Source organism: Ascaphus truei, unplaced genomic scaffold (genome assembly GCF_040206685.1).
Source record: "Ascaphus truei isolate aAscTru1 unplaced genomic scaffold, aAscTru1.hap1 HAP1_SCAFFOLD_3456, whole genome shotgun sequence".
In the NCBI taxonomy this organism is placed as follows: domain Eukaryota; kingdom Metazoa; phylum Chordata; class Amphibia; order Anura; family Ascaphidae; genus Ascaphus; species Ascaphus truei.
This window is the reverse complement of record NW_027456460.1, coordinates 1-19,012: the sequence shown is the minus strand read 5'-3', so window position 1 is coordinate 19,012 and position 19,012 is coordinate 1. Positions and strand designations below refer to the sequence as shown.

The 19,012-nt window shown below is 44.9% G+C and overlaps 1 protein-coding gene across 1 annotated transcript; it reads left to right on the top strand.

Annotated features, from left to right (window-relative positions):
* Positions 1 to 1,064: 1,064 nt before the first annotated feature.
* On the top strand, positions 1,065 to 17,209 carry LOC142483623 (dedicator of cytokinesis protein 11-like; the record flags this gene model as incomplete). The annotated part of the gene is made up of 9 exons (XM_075583640.1): positions 1,065 to 1,211; positions 1,681 to 1,764; positions 4,242 to 4,331; positions 6,358 to 6,476; positions 8,538 to 8,607; positions 12,279 to 12,404; positions 13,181 to 13,252; positions 14,242 to 14,388; positions 17,115 to 17,209. Coding segments are annotated over exons 1-9 (935 nt in total), but the record flags the coding sequence as incomplete, so codon positions are not given.
* Positions 17,210 to 19,012: the final 1,803 nt, after the last annotated feature.

Here is a 19,012-nt window from a genome sequence, read left to right as displayed (position 1 = left end):
TCCCGGGCGCCGCCATCTTGGGTACTCGGCGCCGCGAGGCAGCCTGCCTGGCCACTGGCTGTTCCCCCGCCGGGGAAGGGGTGAGTTGTAGCGCCGGGGAGGGGGGGCATGTATATGTGTGTGGGGGGGGAGAGGTGGGAGATATAGAGGGGGGGTCTCGCACGGCCGCTGACACTGAGTGGGGGGGCGCTGAAGGGGTAATAATAGTGTGTGTTTCCCGCTGACTGTAGCGGTGCCGGGGGAGGGGGGGGACATGTATATGTGTTGGGGGGGAGAGGTGGGAGATATAGAGGGGGGGTCTCGCACGGCCGCTGACACTGGGTGGGGGGGCACTGAAGGGGTAATAATAGTGTGTGTGTCCCGCTGCGCCGGGGGAGGGGGGGGTGAAAGCACGGGAGACACGGGGAGAGGAGGAGGTGCGCGTGGGTGCTGCTAACACTGTGAGCCCCGCTAATGTAGGTAACACCCCCCCTACTCGTGTGTGTGTGTGTGTGTGTGTGTGTGTGTGTGTGTGTCCCTGTGTGTGTCCTTTGGCCCGTCACTCCGCCTCAGGCCAATGAGAGGTGTGCGGGGGCGGGCGGCCCAAGGGACCAATGACATTGCCGCTAGGGACGCAGACATACAGTGCTTTCAGAAATATATAGTAGATAATATTATATATATACGCTCTTACGACGCTTTGCAACGTTGTTTATGTGAATTTGTATATATATATACACACATACACAACGTTGCAAAGCGTCGTAAGAGCGTTGGATAAGCCATTTTGGCGTTGTAAATATGAACATAGGTATGCATTGCATAGCGTTGGATAAGCCATTCGTTGTAAAGCGAAGCGTTGTAAAACGAGGACTGCCTGTACAAGTTAATGGGTAACAAGGCGTCTTCAAGTGCCAGAAGGTGTCTTATGCTTACTATGTCCTTTATCTCCCATAGCCACTAAAATAGATTGTAAGTTCTTCTGCGCAGAGACTTATTGTGACTTTAAGAATTATATATACAGGTCGGTGCCATAGCAAATAAGAAATATTACTTTCTGCGTGCACATCCCCTTAGGAAGCCTTCATGTCATTGTCTTCATGTCTTTAGTTGGGTACAGTTGGGTTCCATTGCTGAAGGATGGCAGGATTATGACCTGTGAGCAACAGCTGCCCGTTTCGGCCAATCTCCCTGCTGGGTATCTGAGTCACAGCGATCCAGAGACGAAAAGGGTATGACATCGGTTTTGCATTGTCGTACATTTAGGGTTATTTTTAAAAAAATGGGGAAGTACTATTTGTTCTTTATATGATTGTCACATGTATTACTGCTGTGAAGCGCTAAGTACATCAATGGTGCTATATAAATAAAGACATACATACAAACTGTACATACATACTGTACATACATACATGCAAACTGTACATACATACATACAAGTGATACTTTATAGATGATGATAGTTTTTAGCGAACGCTGACAGCACACAATGTAATGTAGTGAGAGGAACAATATAAAAACACAATAACTCCATGTTTGTATAATCTAACCATCTTGTAATATCTGAGGAATATGGAGGGTTACGTATTCTCCTCAAGAGTGAAAGTGGGCAAAAGGGTTTAATAACTGGAAATGAAAGTAAGATTACTAACAAGCTCTCTGATTTACATACTACTTCCTTTTTCCCCCCGTTAAAAACAGGCCTCCGGTGATATTAAATGGGTTGAAGGAGCAAAACCACTGTTCAAAATTGGGACTCATTTAGAATCCACTATTTATACACAAGTAAGTATTTCATTTTTACAAAGGAATGCTGATCTCGCCCGGGGTTTATCTGCTAGATAAACCTCTTCAGTTTGGGCCCGTTTTATTCTCGGACGTGCAGTACAGACAGAATCTATTTTGTTCTGCGGGATAGAGTATTACGCCAGTACCTATTTACTTCAAGCTATTTGATATCCGATCTAAATTACCGCTCTTCCCCAAATCTATTCTGTAAACCACTTCTGCACAGTGAGGTATTTGTTTCTGATTTGTGATCTGCAGTAAGGAAGTGAATGTTTGCTGCTCGAGGAAAGAGAACCGTAGGTAGGAGGAACCAGAGCTTGATCCAACGTTTACTGCCATTGACTTGAACGGCAATTAGTATAGGATGGAGCTCGGTTACCCTTTTGTAGAGTGTTGTGAATTTCCCCCATTGCATCATAAAAATCATTTGCATGGTCATCCATCAATAGGTTTATCGATGGCCATGTAAAATATTGGTATACATGGTCTACACCAGGGGGGTGCAAGAATTTCTTGGGGAGGGCACGGCGGTTGCAGAGGCCTCGCGCTCTTCCCTAAGGCATTTAAATTAAATGCCGGGGGAGGGGTGCGGCCTCTGTAACTCCCTTACCTGCTCTCTGCCAGCTCTTGAGTGACACAACGCCATGGCAACGCAGCGTCAAATGACGCTGCGGGGTCACTTGATGTGATGTCACATGACCCGCAGCGTCATTTGATACTGGGTCCTTGGAGAGAGGGGGGGGGGGGGGCGCGCAAGCGCTGCGTCTGCCAGGCAGGGGGGCGCAGCTCAGGAACTTTGCGCACCCCTGGTCTACACAGAAGATGGCATGTGCTTCTCTTATAACATTGTGAGGGATATTTAGAAAATAATGGATTCACTGGTTCTTATTAACCAGAGATGAGCCTTAATCATAGCAATGTAGCATGGGTATTGCAGGCCAGGTCTGTGATAGTGTAACCTTGCCTTATCAAACAGATTAGGAGCGCTCAACTCCAGTGCTCAAGACTCCGAAACCCCTCCACCCCCCCCCCCCAACAGGTCAGGTTTTCAGGATATCCCAGCTTCAGCACAGGTGGCTCAATCAGAGGCTCAACGGCTGTTTAAGCCACCTGTGCTGAAGCTGGGACATCCTATAAACCTGACCGGGGTGGAGGTTGAGGACTGGACTGGAGAACCCCTGGGTTAGACAACACATATTGGTCGCCCAGCTGATTGGCAGCCGTTAGATATTGGTAGAGTTAGTCGGTTGGGGAGGAATTCCCTTTGCAGGGGCGGGTTTGCTTCCCAAGTTTTCTAAAATGTGCAAATATTTTGAAGGCACTTTTAGGGTCAAAATTATCCGCAAAATTTGCCTATTTTTGTAATGTAATGTATCTCCTTTTTTCCCCCTCCAATATTTGCACATTTTTCCCCAACATGTTTAAATATTTGCTAATTTTCACATTGCTTTTATTTTTATTTTGAAATATTCTCATTTTTTTTTTTAAACAAAAACATGTGATAGAGTATTTTTAAATTTAATACATTTTCAAAAATGTGCAATTTTCTCTGCGAACTCCAACCAAAAAGTTCACCCCTCTCTAGATATTGGGACTGCCTGTCCCTTTCCACTGCATTACAAGTGCACTTTAAACGGCTGCCTGATTTCCTGCCACTTAGCAAAATGGGATTGCATAAGCGATGATGCTGCTTCACTGTCAGTTGATTTAACCCTTTGGGTGCTCTCTAGACCAGCGGTGGCCAACTCCAGTCCTCAAGGGCCAGCAACAGGTCAGGTTTTACGGATATCCCTGCGTCAGCACAGGTGGCTTAGTCATAATGACTCGTCACCTGCGCTGAAGCAGGGATATCCTTAAAACCTGACCTGTTGGTGGCCCTTGAGGACTGGAGTTGGCCACCTCTGGTCAAGATGTAGCTTCTGCACCCGGGCGTCTGCCCCTCAAGGGGTCACATGAGGTAGTAGCTTTGTCATAATGTTCTCGCTCGTTTTTCTAGGGCAGGGGTGCGCAAATTGAGGGGGCACAGGATTTTTCTGAGGGGGGCCCGGCTGTTCCCGAGGCCCCGCACTCTTCCCCCAAGGTAATTAAATTAATGCCGGGGGATCGAGTGAGGCCTCTGAAACATCCCTTACCTGGTCTTCTGCGACGTTGCCATGGCAGCGTGACCCCCGCAACGTCGTTCAACACCAAAGACAAGGTAAGGAGGGGGGCGCGAGCAGGGGAGGAGCGCAGGCAGGGTGCTCAGCGGGGAACGTTTGCGCTCCCCTGTTCTAGGGAATATCGCGTTCTGGAACGGAAGGTGGAGGGGGGGCGAACACGCCACCGCTTCGGGGGAGCGGTCACGCAATCATGAGTGCCGGAAGGGGCCGTGGCACTGGTCCCACGTCTCTCCAAGGATTAAAGTTATTGTTGTCCTGTCTTTGTGATGGGGAAACAGCGAACCACAGTGCATCTCGCCCCTCATTTTATTGCAGGATTTGCATCTGAACAAATTCTTCCACCACTGCCAAATAATTCAGTCTGAATCGAAAGATGTTCCTGGAGATCTCGTAAAGTATTTAAAGGTATCAAAGAAACTTTAAGTTAACTTACACAGACACTTAGGGCCTCATGCAGAGAGCAGCGCTATTAACAATCTCTCCATTTTTCGGCAAAAATCGCGCTAAAAACAGCCGAAAATGGCGAGGTATGAAAAAAGCGCCATTTTTTTTTTCTATTTATAAATCTCGCCGCGCGGCTGGCGAGAACCTACATCTCGCCAGTCTGAAAAATATCCAAATTCAGAAAGGCGCGCTCGCCATCTAGCGGCTGTTTTTGGCGCGATTTTCGGCAATTTTCTCCGCCAACTAAAGTTGGCAAGAAGCAGGAGCTCGCCGGCTATAGGGGGGAAAAAAAAATGCGTGATTTTTTTTTCTCCCTTTCAGCTGCGCGCATCTCCTCATTTACAATTCTCCACATGCAGTAATGCTAAAAATAGCGGATTTCGCCCATTTCTGCATATGGAGAATAAAACTCTCCATTAAAGCTACTTTTTCTGAAACTCTCCAATTTATTCTAGCGCTGCTCTCTGCATAGGCCCCTTAATCCTGAGTGCATTCCAGGGCTCGTCCTACAATAGGGTTATGCAGTCAATGCTTAAGGAGATATTTAAAACCATGCTAAAGGCAGTGACGTCACTCGTTGGTAATATAAGTACGTATTTACTTGTAAGACATATGTACCGGAGCTGGGAGTAAATTACAGCTACAATTACCAAAACAAACTCATCTAATTTAAAATGTACTGTATGGTAACTCAATATAGGAGGTCAGATTTCCTGGAAATAAATCGGATGTGATTTTTCCCTAAGGATAGCTGTGTGTTCTTTCTTTTAATGTTTTTTTTTTTTTTATGCATCTGTCAGAATTTCTTATATATTAGGTACACATGCTGCAAAAATCAACAAGGTTCTGACAAATACTTCTGAAAATAATTCCATTTTTTATAACAGTTTTTTATTGAACAGTTTGTTTTCCTTTTATCCTTCTTTTTTTTTTTTAACTTTATTTTTATTGATTTAACTTTAGAAGGTAAAGCATCACTTTTGACACATTGTTGTCCAAACATTTTGTCTGCTGCTTTCATCCTTGCAAATATATTGGATAGCACACAAATATAGACTTGTTACAGAATAAACATGTATTTGTGTTTAACATTTTACTCCAGCAATGCTTATGGTCATTTGATGTTGGGAGGTTGCTGCCTGCCATCTAGTGGTAGAGACACACACACACACACACACACACACACACACACACACACACACACACACACACACACACACACACACACACACACACACACACACACACACACACACACACACACACACACACACACACACACACACACACACACACACACACACACACACACACACACACACACACACACTGAAAAGGTGACTAAAATCCCTCCACCGTATAGCATATAATAATATTACTTGTGAGCACATTCACATATCATTGACAAATCTGCAACCCTGCTTCGCGCCATTATCACCTAGCATACAGTGCTTCCACTGCAACAAGGGATTCTGGGAAATGACATGCAAATGAGCACACAATGTGTCGCCGTTTGCCTGAAATCCATTTACATGGAATCCATATAAGCAATAGTGCTACTGTTCACACAACTTTTAAGCATGGGATTAGCTGCAAAGCCAGTCAACCCACTCACAGACATGTTTCAACCTTAATCTTACCACGAAAAAAAATCAAAAATATTCAGGGACCATTTAACACCTAAAGTCATAAATCACATACTGCACACGGGGGAGGGATAGGTTTCCTTCACAGATAACATTCCAGGCTGTTTTAAAGTAAAACCTCTCTTGCTTTATCCATTGTAACATCGCCCAAAGAAGAGATCAGTGTATCTCGAAAGCTCGCACAAATAAAAGCATCTCGGTAGCCACAGAACGGTAGAGAGCATTTGTTTTTGATTATTAAGGTACGACGGCTTGGCTACATCTGTATGTTACCATCATTGCTTATTAACTCCCACAAGTTCCATACATTAAATCTAGTTACGTTTTCTTTACACATACAGTGTTTGCATGCCATGGAGATCCAGGTGATGATCCAGTTCCTACCTGTGATCCTCATGCAGCTCTTTCAAATTCTGACAAAGGTTTCCCATGAAGACGAGGTAGCTTTAAATTGTACTATGTAAGTATTTTTTATTCTTAAAAAACTATTTGTAAAACATTTTATGTGTGAATTTAAAAGAGCAATCCAAGCAGGTGATTTTTTTTGTGACTTCTTGTTTAACATCGGATTGAAGCAGGGGGTCTCCAGAGATAAACCCCTTTAATTTCAGCTCCGGGGACCACAAGCTCTCAGATATACTTACCGCCGAAGCTTCTGCGTCACGTGGGCCAATAGGAAGCTGCACCAGATGATGTCACGGCTTCCTATTGGCCCGCAGGGCGTGGCAGCTTTACGTGATCCCTGCTAGCCGAGTGGAGCGGCTGCCGGCACCCCATATGGAAGTATCTCCGGAAGCAGGGGATCCCCATAGCTGAAATGAATGGGGTTCAGCTCAGGAAACCCCCCTGGTTCAAAATTATTTTATTTAAATTGGGAAAAAATCACCCGATTGGATTGCCTCTTCAAAGTTGGTTGTGAACGAAAAATACAAATATCCTCATTTGAAGATACCTCAAGATAAAGAGACCCATAGACATGACTGATATGCATGTGTATCCATGTAGCTCTCACAAGCAGGGCCCTCATTACCACCTGCACCTGTGTTGTGCGTGTTTGTCTTTATTTGGTATGCAATCTGTTTATGTAATATACGTAACCCTCCCTGCCGGTTTCCCAGGGAGATTGCATCATTGTGCAAAGGTTCACTACTGCGCATGGAGTTACCTTGAGCCAGGTGCTGCATCCAGGCAGCCGGGAGATGAGGTAGCAAGGATGTATAAAAATGGGCGCCAGGAACTTTTGTAGTACAACTGTCATTTATTCGTGTCCCCATTCGTTGACTTGGTTGCACTGAGCAGGTGTGGGACCTGGCCTCCCTTGTTGCTTCGGGATCATCATCATCGGTATCCATCTAATTACTCTAGGCCCCTATGGGAACCCTGGTGGGTCTTTCTTACATTACCCAATACCTCTGGCCTGTTTGGGAACTGCCACATCCATACAGACTGATGAGGAATTTTAGTTCAGATCGGCGGTTAAAGCTGATCCACCGAGACCCGGGAGCCCTCTTTCCTGAGACCCTCTATGGCATCATATTCCTTCTACTTAAATATTCAGGACTCCATTCCTTCTTTTGGGGATCCTAACGTAAAGGGTACTATCCCTATCTACAACATAATAAACAAGGGGGTCTGGTCTTTGCTATTACTTTAAAAACATTACTTAGCTACTCTCCCCGAGGCTCCTCTACTCTTGTCCTCCAGGAACCTACTCGAATCTTCTCCCTCAATTAAATACTCTTCCATGATGTCAGAATCCCCATGGCGACACCGGATGGGGCCCATCATATGCTAACCTGCTAGTAACCCTCTAGGGGGGGGGGGGGGGTTACTTATACATTACTCTGTACCCAACTACCACACTGCGGAATATGTTGGCGTTTTACAAATAAACCATACTAGTGACAAATAATAAATTGAGGCCACTGGAAGTAGTGCTGCTCCAGAACGGACTCAATCCCAGTCCAGGTAGGGTATACAGATACAGAAAATCAGGAGTGCAAATAAATCCAGATATCATAAAATAATAATGTATCTGTAAACATGTTGGTCCTGTAACAATCAGGACATCGCCAGCCTTGCAATGTCTCGCATTGTGCGCAGATAAGCAGGTCACTATTATAATCAATAAATACTGTTGAATCACAATGTATTGACCTATCCATGGATGAAAATAACTTTGCATTGTGGAATTGACCACTAGCCAATTGCCCTCCGCACTGAGCCAGTTTGTGCACAGAAACATCGGCAGGGTTTCTCTTTATCAATGGATTTTTAATGCGACGCAGAATTCTCCTCTTGTATTCTCTTGAAACACATTTGGCGCGGCTGTGCTAATAACAACCCTTCTGCTGTCACAGTGGCCAGTAGCCACATTGCTTTGCTAACCCATCTGGCAAATAGGGGGTTAAGTGTAGTGCATTCTAAATGACCAGACAGTTGAAATGTTGATGGAATTTGTGTATGTGCTATTTTTTTTCTATACTCTTTACAAGAACGTTCTTTTTCTTTATTTTTGCAGGGTTCTGCTCCATATTGTCTCGAAATGCCACGAGGAAGGCTTAGAGCACTACCTGCGGTCCTTCATTAAGGCAAGAACGCACAATTAAAACCCCTACAGTATCTCGCTTAGAAAATGCGATGCTGCACTTTTTTCAGATGTCCCCCCAATAACTAAGACTGATAGCCCAGTGCATGCATGATTGCGCATCTCTCTGCTGTTAGCCCTGCCATGCACTGAGCTGTGAGAAGGATTGGGCCTCGAAGGATTACTTCTACTGGTCTGCAGCAGTATTCTGCATTGCAGTTGGTAAGATCTCTGTGCTGTCATAAGACCTGACAGTTTTCAGCTGCAGACCGCAACACGTGTGGAGTCCAATTATGTTGCAAAAATATGCTTAATGCTCTGTTTCTGCAACAGTAATGTACTGATTTACAGGTTACTGCATGTACTTTTATGGTTTACTGAGGCAATCCGAGCGGCACTTTAAAATAATATATATATATATTTTAATATATGCAGCCTTTTATTACCTTTTAATGAAAATGAATTACCTAACATTCGCTCTCCCGTCATCGACCAGCAAATATACTGTTTCCCGGGGTTGACTAAATGGCTGCCTTTCAGTTTCAACCAATCCTTCAATCAATGTAACTCAGCAGCTACATTGTATCCTAAAACGCTGACTCAGGCCCTCATTCTCTCCCGTCTTGATTACTGTAACCTCCTGCTGTCCGGCCTTCCTGCCTCTCACCTGTCTCCCCTACAATCTATCCTAAATGCTGCTGCCAGAATCACTCGACTCTTTCCTAGATCTGTCTCAGCATCTCCCCTCATGAAATCCCTCTCCTGGCTTCCGATCAAATCCCGCATCTCACACTCCATTCTTCTCCTCACTTTTAAAGCTTTACACTCTTCTGCCCCTCCTTACCTCTCAGCCCTAATTTCTCGCTATGCACCATCCAGACTCTTGCGTTCTTCTCAAGGATGTTTTCTTTCTACCCCCTTTGTATCTAAAGCCCTCTCTCTCCTTAAACCTTTTTCACTGACTGCCCCACACCTCTGGAATGCCCTTCCCCTCAGTACCCGACTAGCACCCTCTCTATCCACCTTTAAGACCCACCTTAAGACACACTTGCTTAAAGAAGCATATGAATAGCACTGTGGATATTCTGAACACATGATACATAAAGCTTGGCCCCCTGCAGACACACTTACCAGAACTCCCTCCTACTGTCTCTGTACGTTCTCCCTACCTACAAATTAGACTGTAAGCTCCTCGGGGCAGGGACTCCTCTTCCTTAATGTTACTTTTATGTCTAAAGCACTTATTCCCATGATCTGTTATTTATATTATCTGTTATTTATTTGATTACCACATGTATTACTACTGTGAAGCGCTATGTACATTAATGGCGCTATATAAATAAAGACATACAATATTACTAAGGAAACATTATCTATTGTTACAGTTTAATGCTCAAACTGCTGGAAATATTGGCAACAAATTATCACAAACAGGAAAGTGTTGCACATATCTTGCACTGCTAGGGAAGTGTATTAAAACCTGCTAAAGAAATCAAAGGATGCTCAGTATATTTGGGTATCTGGTGGTCCTCGGGTGGTTCCCGTGGGTGTTCAGGAGCCCCCGCGGATGTCCATGTGGTCCCTGCGGGTTTTTGGGGTTCCTCGGGTGGTCCCCGTGGGTGCCCGAGGGTGTCCGCTGGCCTGCGGTATCAATCCTGTGCATTTGCCCATTTAAAATAAAACCTAAATCAGCAGCATAAAGTAAATTAAACTGGCATTTATCCCTGCCAGGATGAAGGCTGTCCTCATCCTCATCACTGTCCTTGTCCTCGGTGGGCATCAACCGCAACAGCACAATAAAAAATACAATCTAATGGCCCCTAACCCCGTAATCACTTTAGCGGTTAGTTACCGCTATAGTAATTAAGGGGTTAAGCCACCCTCTCCCGCTGCCCACAAACTCTTCCTGGGGACACCACCCCTGCTATCCATTAATTGGCACAGTGTTAAAGCATGCCCATATAATATGGGCATGATTTAACACTATAGCAATAAATGGGAAAGCTGTTTAAAAAAACAGGCCCAAAATAAAACACAGTATTACCTAGAAAATAAAAACCCATTACAAATGCCAAAAAAACTATTAATTGGTATGGCAGCACACCCATGCCCTGTGAGCATGAGCTGCCACCATGCCAGGCAATATACAACTTGCAAAAACATAAATAAAGTACAGTCAATGCATCAAATGAAAACCACATTGTATTGCCATAACACAAAGAAAGCCAATAAACCAATTGATTGGCACAGTACCATACCAATGCCCTGTGGGCATGGTCTGTCACTATGCCAGTCAAAGGGCAACCTGCAAAAAATACAGGAATCAAATACAAAAGATATTACTGTACATTGCCTAAAAAATAAAAAATAAACACCTGGAGGCCCCCGGACACCCGTGGGGACCACTCGATGACCCCCGTGGGGCTCCCGGACACCCATGGGGACCACCTGGAGGCCCGCAGGAACCACCCGAGGAGCCCTGTGGGGCCCCCAGAAACCCGCAGGCACCCAAGAACCCACAGACACCCGCGGGGAGCACCCGAGAACCACAGTGGGGCCCCCGGACACCCATGGGGACCACCTGGAGGCCACCAGACACCTGCGGGAACCACCCGAGGACGCCCAGACACCCATGGGGACCACCCGAGGACCCATATGGGGCCCCCAGAAACCCACAGGGAACACCCAAGGACCCACTGACCCCCGCCGGCCTCTGGTATTAATCCTGTGCAGAAAAAATAAAAAATGTTTTTATGTGGGGGAGCAGGGGGTGGGTGGGTTGTGTATTGGTGGGTAGTACATATTGTAATGTTTATTGGGGGCAGAGGGGGTGAGTGAAGGACCAAATGCCCCCTTCACTCACCCCCTCTGACCCCAATAAACCTGCTATTGTGCCTTAACCCCTTCATTGCCTTAGTGGGTTGCCGCTAAGGTAATGAAGCTGCATACATTTTATTTTTATTCATAGTGTGCATGAGCAGGGGGTCTCCTGATCTGAACCGCATTGATTTCAGCCTCGGGAACTCCCTGCTTTCCGAGACACAGGCCCCGTTATCTCAAGCAATGTTAAAATCCCACGGTCACGTGACCCACCGGATTTTAACATGGCGGGGATACCGGCACCCCATGACAGGGCCTGTATCCCGGGAAGTAGGGGGTACCCGGACCTGAAATCAATGCGGTTCAGCTCCAAAGACGCCCTGCTACCATACTGTAGTGTTAAAATTTTAAAGAAAACCTCCGTGATCGCCTGTTAGAGGCGCGCAGGCAGAGTGACTCAGCCTCTCTCTTTCTGCGCGTCACTTACAGTAGACCCCGGTAGGATTAACACAGCTGGGACCCCTGCTGTGTTAATCTGATGAGCCATTTAGTCTGCAGAGGACCATCTTGGACCACCGCGCACTGTAGTGCGTGATTCAACTCGATAAAGGGTCGGATAACGGCCGCTGCATCTGTATGTGGCATTTTTAAACCCAAGTTGTACTGTTTTAACCCCTGAAGCACCAGGTGGATTAAAATACATAATATCTCATGACATTATCATGACAGATGGTAAAGTGCAGAACCGCTAAACTATATTCCACGCAATAGCCAAAATATTAAATTAACGCACTATAAAAATATATTGATTTCTTAAAAAATGTATTATATATTTTTTATATTTCTTTTTCCTAGTACGTCTTTAAAACAGAGAAACCAAGCAGCCCTCAAACCAAAACAATGCATGACATTCTGGCAACGACAATGACAACCGTGCTGAAGCAGTCCGCAGATTTTCTAGCAATTAACAAGTTACTGAAGGTAAAGTTAATATCCGTTTGTTGGTATTTGATGGGATCTGCTCACTGACAGGACAATGACTTCTGTACATATGAGTGGTACTTGTGCTTCATGATGTGGCCTGATGAGAGGTTTTGCCACAATAAGCTGATGGTAGGAACCCTGAATGTATCTAAAGCTGATCAGTAGGTCCCATATAAACTGCATGGTACTATTCCATGAGCGGTTTCGGAGATGCACACCAACTTGAATTGCAGATGCTGGGTGCGCATTCATTGCAGTCCTGATGAAGGTGTAATTTTGCACCAAAATGTGGATTCTGTACTACCTTTTTTTTTTTGTATTCTTCTACATTAAGACTGGTGTGCTATGTGATTTGTGTTATTTCATACGACACCTTCCAGCTCCCGGCTACAACTTACAGCCCAACGAAGGGAATGGGCCATAACGTTTCTTATTGAATAGCACGACTTAGTAAATATGGCCCCAGATGTCATAAAACTGTGTCATTCCCAACCAGGGGTCTACATATCTGCAGAGGGTCCCCAGGCTCTTCTGCACTGCTTAGAACAGGGGTAGCCTACTCCTTTCCCCAAGGGTCAACAACAAGTCAATCTTTGACTGAGCCACTGATTGAGCCACCTGTGCTGAAGCAGGGATATCCTTAAAACCTGACTTGTTGGTGGCTCTTGAGGACTGGAGTTGGCCGCTCCTGGTCTGCTGCATTGGAATGTACAGTCATTGTTTTCATTATGTATGTATAACGGTTTGTTTGTTTGTTTGTTTGTTTGTTCCAGTACTCTTGGTTTTTCTTTGAAGCTTTGGCAAAAGCTATGGCACTGTACCTAATTGAAGAGAACAAAATCAAGGTAATGTGATAAGACACAACTCCACTAAATAATATCCATGTAAATAGGATTATGTATCAAGGCACGTTGATGAAAAAGTATCCTTCATGTCATGTCTCTTACAGTCCATATATTAAGACATTTATTTTGTATCTGTCAGATTGCGATTCGGGGTGTGTCAATGGTAGGACATCAAGGGGACTAGCACGACAGACCTAAATATATCATGGAATACATCAAATTCTGCATAATTGTTTCACTTACATTTTTTTTTTTGCCGGGTCTGAGTTTGAATTAACCTTCATGGTTGGCAATCTGTATAAGATTTAAGACACTACTTCATACATTTGACACAGACGCAAGCATAAGGCCGCGATTATAGTGGGCGCGCGGCACCGACAACAGACCTCTTTGAGGCCGCCAACAGTGCCCACGACTGCGCAAGCGACGCAGAGCGACCGCGCGGCAGATTTTTTAAAAGACGAATGATTTTGTCTTTTCATGCGATTGTCGCGTCACGTGAGCGGTTCAGCCACGGAGGGCGAACCAGCCTTGTGACGCGTCCGCCACGCCTCCCCATCGCCTTAGACCTCAGTGCAGGGATCACTCTAGCGATAGGCGCGCACAATGCCATGCGCTCCGTGCCGCGCGCCCACTATAAACGAGCCCTAAGAATGGTGCTGTGTCCCAAAGTAACATATTCTGTGCCTTAAAACATCACGGCCAAATGTATTCAGTAGTACTGGCAAAGCAATATCAATGCTAACAGGCAACTCGTTTAAAGTTGAAACATTATTACATTATTATGTCCATGCTTATTGGTCCTTCCTACTTCCCCATTTTCTTGTTCATTTTTCCCCATGTACAGTTGTATTCTAAATATTAATTGTTTGTCTACATTTCTTAACGATGAATTGGTCATATGGATCACTAAGGCTTAGCAGCATATAGTACATCTTGTTTTAAATCCTCTTTGTTCCCACTGCTAACCATGGGTGCATCCATTGCAGGTTTCCAGACCTCAAAGGTTTCCCGACTCTTACCAAAATGTGTTACATTCACTGCTTCTCTCAATCATTCCACATGTGACCATAAGATATAGCGAGATTCAGGAGGAGTCCAGGAATGTGAACATTAGTTTGGCCAACTTCATCAAGGTAAGAAAGTGTCTACTTCTGTTTCCTGCTGAGAATGCTGTTTAACACTAGTCACGTAGTAATAAGGCACAAAGAAAAGTTTAGCAAGGCCAACATTCTCCCAACAGTTGGTAAATCTATTAGGGGGGGGGGGTGGAGGGTGTGTGTGTGTGTGTGTGTGTGTGTGTGTGTTTGTGTGTGTGTGTGTGTGTGTGTGTGTGTGTGTGTGTGTGTGTGTGTGTGTGTGTGTGTGTGTGTGTGTGTGTGTGTGTGTGTGTGTGTGTGTGTGTGTGTGTGTGTGTGTATACTGAGCTCCAGGTAAGAACCAACGCTAACATCACCCTAACTCCTGTTACTAGTTTTAAATACTTGGGCATATGGTTTGACTCCCATTTAACATTCGGGTTGCACATTGATACCCTGACATCCAAAACCTATTCCAAACTAGGTGAACTTTACAGGAACAAATCCTCCCCAAGTCTGCTGGTCAGAAAGCGTATTGCACAGCAGATGCTAAAGACAATTATCGACTATGGGGACATAGTATACAGCTTGGCACCCCAAACCCACCTTAGCAAACTTGCCACCCTCTATAATTCAATATGCCATTTTGTTCTCCAATGCAACTACTACACACATCACTGCGAAATGCTCAAAGAACTAGATTGGTCATCACTTGAGTCTAGGTGCAAAGTAAATTTTTCCTGTCTTGCTTTCAAATACTTCCTGGGCAAGCTACCCATCTATCTGAACAAGCTCCTCACCCCTACCACATGCAGAACTTATCATCTAAGATCTGACTCCAAAAGACTGTTCATGGTCCCAAGGTTTAGCAAAGTATCCGGCCGCTCCTCCTTTTCTTACCGTTCACCCCAAAACTCTCACATCTACCACCAGTTTAGGTTCTTTCAAAACTAAAGCTTTCTCACATTTTAATCTGGTCTGTAACTGTTACATACGCCTAAAATATTTATTATCTCTAACTGTGCATGCTACTGTATGTCTTGTATACAGGGCCACCAACAGGGTGGGTCTGATGGGGTTGGCATCCCAGGCCCAGTGACTCAGGGGGCAAAGGCTGTGCCCGTTACATTAAAAAAAAGTGTCAGGAAAAAAAATGCCGGCGATCCCCGTGCGCATGCGCAGAACAGAGGTCTCTGTGTGCATGCGCAGGGAAAGCAGGGTGTCCGGCCTGCTGCCTGTGGGCCCGCACCCCCCTGCTCCCAACGGGGGACAGAGGGGAAGCGCTGTTCGAGCCCTCACCCGCCAACCCAGCTCCCCCCGCGCCCACCAACCCAGCACCCCCCGCAGGAATTAGCTCACCAGTCTCGCCCCCTCAGCCTACCTCATGCGCCCCCCAGGCCCATACTTAACCCCCTAACACACCTAACCTAACTCCATGGGCCTAACCCCATGCAGGTGACTGAATAACCTTCAGCAGTCCCTATCTGAGGGCTGGAAGGCAAGGCCTCTTACCAACCTTTGACACAGTCCCAAAGAGAGATACTTGTAGTCAGGGTGCTCTCCATGACAGTCCAGTGTCTGTGGGGGTGTCTGTGTGGGTTCCTTCTGGTGTGTTCTAGGGACCAATGCTGCCCGGGACAGAGTCTCTTTTTCCCCTGGGATCTCTCTGTCAGCCGAGACTTTTCTGTGCCAGCGATCCCAGGCAGTCTGTGCTGCAGGCTTTTAGGGCCTGCTTGATGAGCCAGGTGGAGACTGGTCAATTAATTCTGAAATTAACCATCTCCCTGCTGGACTCCTCTGCAAATGACAGACTTTTAGACATGGGAAATGCCCTGTTACACTTACCCTCTTTCTTAATCATAAACACTCCATTCACTCTCCTCTTACTTACACCACACACCATCCCCCACCCCACAAAACGCACTAGCCTTCCTCATCCTCCCAACACAAAACCACCACACTCTCCTCCCCACACAAAGCCCTTCCCTCTTTCCTCACCAACCTTCCCACCCACCTCAAACATGTCAGCTGCTCAGCAGACGCGCCCTGCATTGTGTGGAGATGGAGAGGCGCCTCTCTCTCTACTGTGCCGGGCTGAGAGAGGAGAGGACGATTCCAGCCTCTACATCTCCAAGCAGCGCATTTGCCCATTTCACAGCCAGTTGAGTTGGTCGCCTGTGTTCGCGGCACCCTTGGCAGAGGGTCACGGCACACCATTGTTCCCCCGGCAACCTAGTTGAGAAACACTGTTGGCGATACATGTTGTCCTGTCTTTGACACTTGTTAGAATAATTTCACCTTATTCCTTGTTCATAAAGATTCCAGCACTTCAGAAGATTGTTGTTCAGCAGACAGTTGTAGTTTATTCTTAGTGTTACTTACAGATGGAAGTTCAATCAATTAGGATCATATGCTCTTCCTCTCAGATGGTAATGATAGATCAAAGAGAGAGAGGTCTTGGGAAGAGAGAGAGAGAGCTGATCAAGATACAACTGTATTTATTGATCTCTAACCCCCTTTCTCCTCATGCTTTTCCTGTAACATAGAATTTTACACACTTTAGGATTTCAGACTAGGCCTGAAATACAATATCTAAACCAACTTCCAACATCTGTTATGCATTAAACCTTAACTGCAATTCATCTCTTTTAGTTACATATGAATTCTAAACCTTAAACATATTATCATTCAATTGTCTTGATAAAAGTTCTCATTCATAGATTTTAATATAATAAACGGATTTCTAACAAAACTGCTGTCACTTTGTTGCTTATGTTTTTCAGAGATGTCTAACCTTCATGGACAGAGGGTTCGTTTTTAACCTCATCAATGACTACATGTCTGGATTTAGTCCCAAAGATCCCAAGGTAACACAAAGGCAAATGTTACATTAGTAACCAATAAAGGGAAAAGACATTGACAAATCTGCTACAAAAGGAAAGCTTTTCACAGATAAAATAAAAATGTGTTGCCACTTTAATACTAAACAATTTCACATGAAATCTAGTTAATCTGTAACCATATTTAAATATTTGTTCCATTTTATAGTAATTGAATGCAAATATTTGCACAATGTCTGGGTAAGGGTTGAATTAAAAACAATCTCTACCCTTAGTCTACTTTACATTGTTAGAACAACAGGATGTAGGTAATACACAGTGTAACCTCCCAGGTACTTTTTAAGGGTAATACTGGGGTTAAACAAAACACATTGTGGAGAACAACAAAGAAACTCAAACTGCTCTTTACAAAAAAAAAAAAAAAACAGATTTCTGCTTTTATTTTTTAATCCAGTTGTTATTTGTAATAATAAAAAATATAACAAAGTCACGATGCAGGCCTCATTTATATTATACAGATGTGGTAATTACAAAGGAGGGAGGGGGAGCAGGGGTATGATACTTTACCTTTTATTGGACCAAGAAGTAGTTAATATGTTACAAGCTTTCGAACCTCTCAGCGTCTTTCATCGGGTAACCCTGATCCCGAAAGGTGCGAAAGCTTGTAGCATAGCAACCACGTGTTGGTCCAACAAAAGGCATCATACCCCTTACTCCCTCTCCCTCGGTTGTTACTACATGGAAGAAAGGACCAGAACTGCGACCCATCCTTCTCTGCCTACAGATGTAGTAAGTTACTGTCCCGGGCACTGCGGACAGTCTGCGGTGCTGGGGACAGTGTCTGGTGCAGTGGGGCTGCGGACGATCCATGCTTCTGAATGGGACTCCCTGCAGGGTTAGTCCTCTGGTGCTGTGACCGGGCAGCATTGGCACAGAGGACAGTACTGTAAGTCTTGCTACATCAGTGTGTATAGGGCTTAGGTCATGCCCATACTGTACTCGGCACGAACAAAAGGCTGCACCTCAATGAGGCAGGCGATAGAGCGCATGCCCGAGTGCGCGATGAAGCGCGGCTGATTTTTCGCTCCGTCGCGCGCACGTGCCTACTTTTTCCGAGGCCTTACTCACACGAGTTTACAAACCCTACTGCACCAATGCATTGTAATGATCTTCACATGCGTAGTAGTGGCCGCACGTTTTGTAATTAACGAGAACACAGCTGCCATTTCGACAGTGGTTATAACCCTAAAGATTTTCAAGTGGATATCAGAATCAGTGTAGACCACATTAAAGAAAAATTAAAGCTTTGGTAAAACGGGGTGTAGGAGCTGTTTGTTTAATGTACACCAAACTTATGATGATGTAGGTATAAAATATTTTGTATAATTAGGATGACATTTACTAAACGGTGCAAAGTCTTGGGGACAGTGAGGTTGTAGTCTTAGCACTGTTAAGTAAATCGGGGTCATTATGATTTATTCCAGTTAGATTAGAATTCATATATCTTTGTCTTTTACTGATGTTATGAAAGATTAATCTACAGTTGAAGAAGTGTGAGAACAATACAAGGAACTTTCAAAATAACTATTCATCCCAAGTGCAGTACAAAGGACACAGGGTCACCTCTTAAGGTTGGAGGAAAGGAGATTTCACCAGCAACAAAGGAAAGGGTTCTTTACAGTAAGGGCAGTTACAATGTGGGATTCATTACCCATGGAGACTGTGATGGCAGATACAATAGAAAGCTTCAATAAAGTTTGGACATCTTTTAGAAAGGAAAGGTATACAGGGATATACCAAATAAGTATACATGGGAAGGATGTTGATCCAGGGATTCATCT